The sequence below is a fragment of the Quercus robur genome, chromosome 5 (assembly GCF_932294415.1).
Source record: "Quercus robur chromosome 5, dhQueRobu3.1, whole genome shotgun sequence".
NCBI lineage: Eukaryota > Viridiplantae > Streptophyta > Magnoliopsida > Fagales > Fagaceae > Quercus > Quercus robur.
The window spans coordinates 55,522,705-55,534,126 of NC_065538.1; the positions used below are offsets into that span (position 1 = coordinate 55,522,705).

The 11,422-nt window shown below is 34.5% G+C and overlaps 1 protein-coding gene across 2 annotated transcripts; it reads right to left on the bottom strand.

Annotated features, from left to right (window-relative positions):
- Positions 1-7,840: 7,840 nt before the first annotated feature.
- LOC126726366 (protein SRG1-like) lies at positions 7,841-11,157 on the bottom strand. 2 transcript variants are annotated; one of them, XM_050431598.1, is made up of 4 exons: positions 10,729-11,157; positions 10,295-10,626; positions 9,713-10,037; positions 7,841-8,308 (listed from the first exon to the last, which is right to left on the bottom strand). In XM_050431598.1, exons 1-4 carry the CDS (start codon positions 10,975-10,977, stop codon positions 8,039-8,041), a joined length of 1,176 nt encoding a protein of 391 aa, XP_050287555.1. In that variant the 5' UTR covers positions 10,978-11,157; the 3' UTR covers positions 7,841-8,038. The 2 variants fall into 2 exon arrangements, with proteins under 2 accessions (XP_050287555.1, XP_050287556.1); XM_050431599.1 differs by having other exon boundaries at positions 10,295-10,539; positions 10,729-11,145.
- Positions 11,158-11,422: the final 265 nt, after the last annotated feature.

Here is an 11,422-nt window from a genome sequence, read left to right on the forward strand (position 1 = left end):
TATATGCTATATAGTGCTAGTTACAAGTTAGTTATAGACAGTAAATGGGTTGGGTTGGGGTTGGGGTTGGGGTTGGGGTTGGGTTGGTTTTTGATTTTTGATTTTTTGGGTTCAATCCAGGACCATTTTATGAGTATTGGGCTTGCTTTGTAACTTTCAGAGAGATTGTGTTTGTAAAAATGTGATAGTTGATGAGTGATACTTAATTTCTCGACCCAATGTAAACTCATTCTGGGCCATTTTTATAGTTAGTGGGCTTCCTTTTTTGAGTTTCTGAAGCATTTTGGGCCATGATTCTGACCCTGATTTGATTCTGAGTAGGCAGTTATTTTCTCCTATATTTTGAGGCTGTACTTGGTCGTGATCATGTGGAAATTAATAAAAAAAAATTATGTTTGTTTTGAATGGCAAGTATAAGTACTCTCTCTGCACTTATGGAATTGATATTCGTGTTCGTTTGAGTTGTTTACTCAACGGGCAATTTTTTCACTAGGTTAATTAGACCACTGCCTAAGGCCCTCAAGTGGAAGGGTGATTCCAAAATTTTGGAAAAAATGTAGTAGTAGGGAAAAAAAAAAAAAATTTTGGGTTCAAGAAGAAACACTAAAAAATTTGCTACATCCTTTTGATCCAAGAACATGAAGAAAATTCTTTAGTTTAAACAAAGTCAATTGTCCCAAAAATAACATCATTAACCTCTAAACAAACCAAAATTCAATCGGATAAAATACAAATCCAGTCTAAAAATATTTCTCACAAACCAATAACAAATAAACACAAATTAAAAATCCCAAAATTTTACCCATGTGGCCATTCCTACCGTTTCTCTCTCCACTGGTCACTACTCTTAAATCCCTTCTATTGGTGGCTCCACTTCTCCTCCAATCTGATCTATTTTAACACTTACAACTGAGGACCTGTGCTAGTATCGTTTTTGTCTTTCACTTTTCTTATCTGATGCGTGGTTTTTGTTTTAATTCATCTTATAAATCTCTTGTGGGTGGACTTAGCTATTAAGACTTGTGGTAATGGGCTTAGTTCTGGGCCTTGTGGATTTTTTTTTTTTTTTTTTAATATTGCGATTTTATATTATTTTTTGTTATAGGATCCGTTTTGTAGTGTGTTAATTAGTAGAATAGTAGTAAGGTTGTCAAAGATTACACCGAGACTAAAGCAAAAAAAAAAAAAAAATGTAACTAAAAGAAAAAAAAGTACTATTAAAAGAAAATACAATATAAAACATTATATATGTTTGTGAGTGAAGTGTACCCACGTTATGTAAAAATAAATAAAAGAATAAGCTCCAATTGACGTATTAAATTATATAAAAATATTAGATTCATTTTCAAATACATGTATTGCTTATAGAATCTTATTAATAATACCCATTACAGTTGCTTCCACATAAAGAAGTTTTCAAAATTAAAATTAATAAAGTCATATTTAAGATCAACAATGTCTCAAGAGGGATTAAGTAGATTAGCTATATTATCAATTGAAAAAGAGATGTTAGAAGAACTTGAATACAAAAATTTAATTAGTCAATTTATATCTTAGAAGGCAAGAAAAATAGATTTTAATGAAATATATTATAATATAAAAATATTAAATATTTATTAATTTAATTAATACATAAATATAAAAGAGGTCCCATTTTAGTTATTGTCTTAGGCCCTAAAATGTCTGGAGTCGGCCCTAATACTAAAGAGACATTAATATATATCAACTTCACCATTATCCTTTTGGACTTGGATTAATTTCTTTTTGATAAGGACTTTGGGAGGGACATTTGAGTATCTGAGTGATGCCAAAATTTTGATATTTATTATTGGTACTTGAAATTTGAAGCTTGTTACTGTGGATCCCTTTTTTGACAGTTCTTAGGCCCAGTGTTGATGTGGGACCTTGGGTCACTGAAAAAGAGGCTGGATTGATGTTGGGTGAATTGAGCTTGGCTCACTACGGCCTATTTGGGTCGTTATATGAACCAATCTATGCACAAGACAAATGAACTCTACAAAATATATATGTATTGGCTGAGTAAAAGGAAGAAACAACATAAAAATGAGCAATGATGATTAAGTCAAGTGTTAGAGTACATTTGATCCCACCTTGTGAGGGTATTGCGCAAGGTCCAATAAGCCTCAAAGATCACAAACTTGGCTAATCTCTTTTGGATTCCTAAGTCTTGTGAAATTTGAGTAATTTGAATCTGAGTGGCTCCTCAAATATTTTGCTACAGGACCTTTTACAATGCCTCTCTTTGCTCAATGAATTCAACTTAAAGCTTAAAACTCTCTTCTTGTATATTTCTTGGTCTCTTTTGGTTAAAAATGATGTCTCCCTTGCCTTCCTTGCTTCTCCCCTTTTATACTACTCTTGGAGGGCTTTCAAATTACTGTTCTCTCCCTTTGTTTTTCTAGGTATCAGAGCCAATCTCCTTTGTCTGAAATGTTGGTGGCTAGTTTTTTCTTTATTTCTTTTTATTTTGATCTTATGGGAACTCATACCTGAAAGTTCATTCACTGATTTTCTATTTATAAAAGCTCCTTCTTCCTTAGGAAAAATCTAGATTCTCCTCTAAGGTTAATGTTCCGTGATCTTCTTCCAAGGCTTTAAAAGGACACGTTGAAGGTCCTAGGACCTTGATGTTGACTTCCCTTGGTTTGGCCTTTTCCCAGAAATATGATGGATTCCTCCTTGCCATGGGCAAACTTGGAAAGCCTTTGACCATCCTTCCTCTTACTTCATGCATGTCCTTTGCCTTGCCTGAGGTCCCTTGGTTCCTTCACTAGGTTTTGATCCTGAAGCCATCACTAGTCCCTATAATTTCTTTCTGCCTCTTGGGAGCTTGACTTTGACAGGACTTCCAACGGCTTCTTCCTCTTTTTCCTTTTTCAAAATATGCATGGCTCATTCCCAAACCATCTTCTAGACCGTCCATGTCTTACTTAGCATTTTTAGATTTTTTCTAAGGGACTCGCTTCCTAGGGGTGGAGAACCTGTCTGTACCCTAAGCTTGGGTTCTCTTTCTTTCCATACTTCTTCGATTTTCTTCACTCGTTGGGCCTTTGGGCCTTCATGGCCCTTCTTATCTTTACAAACTAGGGTTTCTCTTGTTAAGGCCCACAACCCCCTTCCTTGTCTCCATGGGCTGGACTTCCTTGTTTTCATGGGTTGAACTTTCTTGTCACATTTTGGACCTCAACAGTGACTAATTGACTAATGGGATTGGTTGTGTTAGCAGGTTCACTACAATCTACAAATTGAGCTTATGGATGAGACTTTATTCCTCATTGGACTAAGCTTTGAGATGAGCTTAGCATCAAATGTTTGCAGCATCAAAATTTACTTTGCAAAAATCTTCAGGTTCCGGCGAATTCCAATTTATTTTGTTGTTGTTTTTGTTTTAGCATTGGCCTTTTCTCACTGGTAATATGGTTGTAGTTATACTCCTCGTGATAGTCCTTGCTTTGCCTCTTGTACAATGCGTTGTGGGAGTAGAGGCATTCCTCTATTGCAAAATTCTTAAAGCCCAAAATCATGAACAAATCAAACAATCAATGCTTTTATCACCAACACTTGTCAATCTAGGCCTTTGGCAACTTCTGCAAGTGCATGCACCTCGCTATTAGTTCACAATTATATATGCATCATATATTCTTCAAGCATTCCACATAATTCACAAAGACTATTTGGGGAGCATTTTTTGTATTTTCAAGTTTAGCTGAGTAGGCAAGATATTCCATCTTTCCATGCAAATTTTTAAAATTTTTATTTTGCACCCACTTCCAAATTCTATTCGAGCACTCTACTCCATCTATAGCCCATCTCCAAAGATTTGGCCTAGTGCCTAGGCATATTCACATTTTACAAAAAAATCTTTTGATCCTTGGTATAGGACCATGTAATGTGATTCTCAACTTGTTGTCCTCACACAAGAATTATTTGGATCACCCTTCAATCCGTTGGCTGGAAATTACTTGATGATGTAGTTCTAGGCGCCATCAAGAACGCAAATTCTATGTTCCCCACCTTTATTTAAAAAAAAAAAGAAAAAGATTTGTACAAAATAAATCTCATTATCTTCAAGGATAGAGCCAAAGTTTTGAGTTAGGGGGCGGAGATCTAGGGCTAGGGTTTGTTTGGATTTAAGAGTTTTCATCACTCATAACTCTATTTCCCTCACTTATCACTCAAAAATGGTGGGTCCCATGGAGGCAAGGCTTGTTAAAATGAGTTTTTTTAATATGTTTCCATCACTCTATTCGAGCACTCTACTCCATCTATAGCCCATCTCCAAAGATTTGGCCTAGCGCCTAGGCATATTCACTTTTTACAAAAAAATCTTTTGATCCTTGGTATAGGACCATGTAATGTGATTCTCAACCCGTTGTCCTCACACAAGAATTATTTGGATCACCCTTCAATTCGTTGGCTGGAAATTACTTGATGATGCAGTTCTAGGCGCCACCAAGAACGCAAATTCTATGTTCCCCACCTTTATTTAAAAAAAAAAATGATTTGTACAAAATAAATCTCATTATCTTCAAGGATAGAGCCAAAGTTTCGAGTTAGGGGGCGGAGATCTAGGGCTAGGGTTTGTTTGGATTTAAGAGTTTTCATCACTCATAACTCTATTTCCCTCACTTATCACTCAAAAATGGTGGGTCCCATGGAGGCAAGGCTTGTTAAAATGAGTTTTTTTTCATATGTTTCCATCACTCAATTCTCACCAAAGTGAGTAATGAGTTACAAAAACTAGAAACAAGTTCTATGTGTTTTTGAGTTATGGAAATAGAGTTATGATGACACTTTTGTAATGTCACTCAACTAATGGGCCCCAAGTTTTTTGTGTTGTCAAATCCATGCTAGCCCACTCCCCAACAACTCTTCTCTCTCATTACCAGACTTCTTCTTTTTGTTTTTTTCTTTGATTTTCTTTGCTCTTCTTCTTCCCAAGCCACTCATCATAACTTTGTCTCTCTCTCTCTCTCCACTTCGTCTTCTTCCTTTTTTTTTACTCTCTCTTTTCTTTCCTTTTCACACTTGGTTTAGGCTTGGTTTCTCTATTCTTTTTTCCCCCCTCTTTCCTTTCCTTTTCATATTGGGTTTCTGGGTTTGGTTTCTATTTTTTTTTTGGTTCTCTTTTCTTTCCTTTTCACATTGGGTTTCAGGGTTTGGTTTCTATTAAATTTTTTTTTTCCTATTTTCTTTCCTTTTCATTGGGACATTTCTGGGCTTGGTTTCTCTTTTCTTTCCTTGGGTGTTGGGTTTGAGTGGACAAGGATGAAGGTGATGATAGCTTTTGGGTTTGGTGAGAGGCGATGAGAGCTTTTGGGTTTCGTGAGGGTATTGGGGGTGAAGGAAAAAAAATGGTAATAACAAAGTAGAGAGAACTGGAGGGGTTCCTTTCCATGCGGGTAGCTGTTTTGTTTTCACTGCACCAAGTCAGTTCGTGGGTCCCACAAAAAGTTGAGGTTTTTGAGTTTTTAGAATGAAAACTCAACTGGGTTTAAGGGCCAAACAAAGCTGGGTATAAGTTGAGGATTTTCAAGTGATAAAAAATGAGTTACAGGGTGATAAATTTTGAGTGATGATTTTTGGGTGATGAGAGATGAGATATATATCAATCACTCACCATCCAAACAGGGCCCTAATGACTATAATTGTTAATTTGGGCTGATTTGTGATGTCATTTGGGCTAATCTGTGGAGGGAGGTCAAGTTTTATTTTCCTTGAGAACAATTCAAATTAGACTCTAATATATATATATATATATATATATATATTTTTTTTCTCTCTCTGCAACTCACGGGCGAGGGCTTTCTTGGGCTCTAGTGTGGCTCCGTCCCTACCTATCTTACGCCTTCTCATCCTCAAAAACAAAGAAAACATGTCCCAAACTAACGTACTCAATATCTTAATAATCATATCATTTGAATGCTAACCACTTGTATAGATTATGTTCAATACTTTTTATTGGGCTAATGGTTAAATCGCCTACCATGTTAAAAAATATGTTTTCTGTCATGTCCCTTCCATATTCTAACTAAGAATCCACTTTGCTAGCAAACCATTCGTGGACAATATACGTGGCTTTGGTTAAGTTGGCACTATCATTTCGATTTGCGAATTGAAGGGAGAACGTTTCTAGTCCAACCATATTTGTATTTGTTCCAGCCCAAAACAAAAAAAAAAATCTACATTCGTACCTAACCTTGGACTACCCATTTCAAATCAAATGTCGTCAAAACTTTTAGATGGGAAAATTTGGCAATTTCATTCTTCTACTCTTTAATGGCATAAAATCGTAATCTCTTTTGAGTTTCCAAAATCCATGCCATTTGCTCTTTGATTTAAAGTGAGGTCTTGAGGGGTCATGGGAACAATGGGCCAATGGTTTCAATCATATGGGATTTTTATTAGTTGGTTGATATGTAACTAACAATTACTAGAGTTCAAAAGGATTAGTCACACATCCAGGGAAGTGTTAGTTACAGCTAACTTTATCTGAAAATGTTTGCCACAATTAGAATTTTGCTTAAGTGCTTATATAGTTCAAACACAATGACTTGACAATTTAAATTTGTGAACAAACCAACACAATTTGGAGTTAGGAATGACAATGGGGTGGGGTCGGGTCTTGAACACCTCAAAATTTTTGTAAAAACCCATGAGTGGAGAGAGAGAGAGAGAATAATGATAAATTATGTATAAAAATAAATTATAAATAACATATGTATAAAAATGATACTATATATATTTTAAATATATATTAAATAAAATATATACATGTTCGGGCCTTCGGGGTGTCTTGGGGGTGAGCAAATTAAACCCATTCCCATCGCGTCCCTTCTTCCGAGTAAAGAAAATTAAGTTGGTGGGATGGAGTGGGTTAGGGGAGTTTTTATGTCATCCTCACTAGGAGTACTACACTTCTTTTGTAAAAGTAGTTTTGAAATGAAAATTAGTTTTGTTGAAGGTTTATTCAGAAAGACGTTTGCATGCATGCTTTATCACATGCTGGGGAAAACTGTGGGAACACTTTTCCAATCCTCTTTAATATTGAAATTTTGTCCTTAATTTGCTTGTCACTTAAGTCGAACTTTTCTTTAGATGATACAATTAACCTAACTCTACATATCCAAATTCAACTAAGCATTGATTTGACATTATCTTAATATAACTAGTTTTAAAAACTGTTGCATATAATATGAACATCTAAACTTTTTATGTAGAGTCGTTATTTGAAATTATCATGTTTATATTAAGAGGTTTCAAGTTTTTATTTATTTATTTATTTATTTTTAATTTTTTTTATATATATATCTTTAAATATAATGTTAGCTTATCATTATACCAATAGGTCCAAACTTCATGCCATTGGTGTTAGTGTTATCTTATCATTATAATCATTCACGTTTGGAAATTTTCCACAATAATTACATAAAATTTAGTGTTTGATTCACATACGAGGGTTTTGGTGTTCATATTTTTAAATGAATATTTATGATCTGTTTGGATAGAATTTATTTTATTGAAACTAAAAACTGAAAACTAAAAACACTGTAATAAAATAATTTTTAAATGTGTGAATAGTACCGTGAGACCTATTTTTAATGAAAAAATTACTGAAAAGTGAAGTTTGTGGATATCGTACACTGTTCATGAGACCCACAGAACTGATAAAAGAGGATTGAAAAGTCAATAAAGGATGGCTACTGTTTATAAACAGTAGCCATTGTCTCCCAAAAAGCATGCACAGCAGCAGAAAAAAAAGAAAAAAAAAGAAAAGAAGAAGGCATCAAAACATAAATGTAAGACGCGGACGTGAGAGAAGACCAATCCAAACCGCACCTTAGATTCAATCATGGTGAAGCCGAATAATATGACATATTACATCGATAAAGATGACATATGACATATCACCATTCAAAATGCGCATTAAATCGATAAAGACGCTATTGCCACTGCCAGTACTCAAGCACCACTGCACATAATAAATATTATGACATATTACATTCAGTTTTGGCCATCAATTAGCACTGTTGGCTTCTCCGTTTTTGATCCTCATATAGTCTAAGTATGTCCTTCCATTGAGGCTCCGAGAGAAGAAATCCTTGACATACTTTTCCATTCCCACCCTTCTAAATAATGGTGGGTTATTTGGGTTTAACATACTACTTGCTGGCCCAAATTCCGCCTCAAATTTTGGGTTGAAAAACATAGCAATGGAGATCCTTTCTTTCTCTGGATTTACATTTGCTCTGTGCTCAATGCTGTTATAGAGACCATTGCTCAAAATCTGCAAAAAGTACAAATTAGACAGATAAAGATACTAGTCGAAAATAGACATGATAGATCTAATATTAGGTCTTTATTTCATTATTTGTCTAAAATTTTTGGTTGAATTTTATAAGCTTGCTACTTTCATGTTATTATATTTGTTTTATTGTTGTTTCTTATATATCCTCATCATTAGTTTGGTCTCTGCATGTGGAGTTTTAGTGATGAGGCAGAAGAGGCTGTATGAGGAGGAACTTCATATATACTTATGGCTGTGCTTACTTTATTTTTTGGGGCATTCTGTGCTCTACATGAGCTGGCTCCCAAATCACACAAAGTCTTACAATTGGATGGAACAATTAATGGTTATGTCAATGCCCTTACAGCTGTGACAGCACTCCTGTGGTAGAAAGATGTCGGTTGCACTTGATTCTTTATTAGAACAAGATCATCTCTATTTCATTTGAAATATAGAGAGTCCATTTCAAGGTTGCAATTTTATTTTATAATATTTAACAACATACAAAGTGCCATATCATAATAATTATCGTCACAGTAAGGCCATCGAGATAACCATCTCCCTCATAATTAGTTTTTGCATTGCTTATTACAAAATTTGAATGTTGAATATTTTGTGTTGGTCATGAGCTAGTTAGACATTCTTATTTTGTGTGAAACCAGACAAGCATTTTTTGTCCCACGATGTTGCATTATTTGTAGAGAACATATATGGCTGTCTAATTACAGTACTTGGGTTGGAAAAATTATTGTCTTCATTTAATTTAGACGCATTTTATAGTTCAAATTAAATATTATAAATTTAAAAGTATATCTAATATCACATTATTTGAACTTACATGACAACTTCTATTACATTTAGAAAATAAAATCTTAATCGTAATTTCAAGTTTGAAATGGAGAGAATCATGTTCCATTGGGTTTTCAATGTTATAGTTACCATATGTTATTGAAAGGTCATGATTTTTAATCAGTAAGTTGTTTAATAAATATTCAGAAAAAGAAAGTTGTTAAATAAATCATTTTTTTAGGGAAAACACATGTTACGTAATTTGTAGGCAACATAGAATATTCATTTAATTCTTTGTTTGAAAACCTTTTTAGCAAAGAAAGATGTTTGGATATAATAACGAAGGTTTCATAAAGGAGTAATGTTAGAGATACAAACTATTTTACAAAATGATTTACAAATTGTTGATATAGTGAATGATTATTAGTAAATGAGAAAGTGATGTTAATGGTAAGTTTAGATGAAAATCAATAAAAAGTTAGCCACAACATCAATTTGTAAAAATGTTATAAAATAATTTGTACATGTAACGTTACTTTTCCATAAAGTAGACAAGATTCAATATATCATAAATAACTTTTGAAAGGAAGGGAAGGAAAGAAAAGAGTGGCAAACCTCTAGAATGTCTCCCATATTCACAACAAAGGCATTTGGGAGGAAATTCACAGGAATCCAAACACCATCTTTCTTTATTTGAAAACCTTCGACTCCATTAGCTTGGTGGAGGATGGTGATACCAGCTGCGTCTGAGTGAGGTGTGAGACCTACAACCAGCTCTGGCTGTGGGCATGGAGGATAGTAGGTCATCCTCACAGATTGCATCCCATCTTCAAACAACTCCTCCATCTCTCCCATTTCCATCTCTAGGAGCTCTCCCAAATAACCAAAAAGTTGCATAGCAAGTCTTTGTGACTCCAATAAGTAAGCCTCCAAAGTTTCTCTAGTGAAAACAGAAAATTAGTTTAGTGACCCAAAACTTAAGCTTAAAAAAAAAAAAAAAAAAGAAGAAGGGGAAAGCTACAAATTTTACTAAAAACAAACTTATATAACAATAAATATAATTGATGCTACTTTAACAAAATTAAAAATAAATATAATTTTTTTTTGTTGTGAATAACGATGTCTTAGTTTGTAAAGCTTATGAAAAAAAAAAAAAATGATATATGAGAGAGAGAGAGAGAGAGAGAGAGGGGGAACCTCAAAGATGAAGGGAGCTCTGGAAAGAGATAAGGCTTTCGTCTATGAAGAGGGTTTATTATCATATACATCCTATCACCCCAGTCAAGCCTTTGGTTATCGGATCGGACCACGGTTCCATAGCCTTGAACGTCACCTGGCCTTATCTTGTACTTCATTTTTTCTTCCAAAGGAAGCTTGAAGAATCCTTCAATCTCATCATTCAGCTTCTCCAAGAGTGAAGAACTAACTCCATGATTTACCAACTGCGCAACAACAATATGACAACTATTAGGTTGTTTACTTGAGAAGAAAGTGATAATATCTTTTCCAATGCATGCAGCCAAGAAAATCTACAAAGACACATGAATTTCACAAAAAGTGAAATGTAAGCCCAAACTATCATGTTTGTTAATGAATTGAAAACTAATAAAAATAATAGTTGAGAAAAAAACCTGAAAGAGACCCCATTCTTTGCAACATTCATGCAACTTCTTTTTTTCCAAGTCTTTAGTTTCTAGGGAAACAAGTTGTTTCATGTCGATTGTGGGGATTGGTATAGGGGTTTCTAGAATTGGAGGGTTTTGACCAACGCGAACATAGCGTTCTGGGACTGTGATTTTGGGGTCTTTGGCGAGCTCTTCCTCGATGCTCAGGACTAAATGAGAAGAACTAGCTAGACACACTGGCTGTGAAGATGCCATTGCTTAATTTGCCGATCCAAGTGCACCTACTATTATCATGGTGTGATGTGTACTTATATAGCCAGATAATTTTTGCAACGTGTGTCAAATAAACTCTAGCTATTACTAGCTTTTACTAGGTTATTGAAGAAATATACCAGAGTGGGAAAATTCATAAAGAAATGGAAGAGAAGTCAACCTAGAATGGAGGAGAAAAGTGAAAGAGAAAAGGCTAGGAACTTTTTTTTTTTGGGTTAAAAAAGGAAGCATGGGATACCTGTCAGAGAGAGAATTGTGGGTAAAGTCCGAAAGTCAAGAATTATACCCTCATTAATATAATTTTTTGCTTTCAAAAAAATAAGAGAGTGTGAGATTTGGACCGAAGTTCTTTAATGGATAATTCGGGAAGTAGAGTAAAGTTATTTGGCTAACTGTACTTTAATTCTCTTTACTCTCCTTCCATTTA

What these genes read in the sequence shown, in the direction of transcription:
- LOC126726366 (XM_050431598.1), bottom strand. Translation starts at nt 10,977, where the DNA reads ATGGCATCTTCACAGCCAGTGTGTCTAGCTAGTTCTTCTCATTTAGTC. An exon ending in AAGAATGGGGTCTCTTTCAG is followed by an intron (nt 10,627 to 10,728) that starts GTTTTTTTCTCA and finishes GTGTCTTTGTAG; the next exon opens with ATTTTCTTGGCTGCATGCAT. An exon ending in ATATGGGAGACATTCTAGAG is followed by an intron (nt 8,309 to 9,712) that starts GTTTGCCACTCT and finishes TACTTTTTGCAG; the next exon opens with ATTTTGAGCAATGGTCTCTA.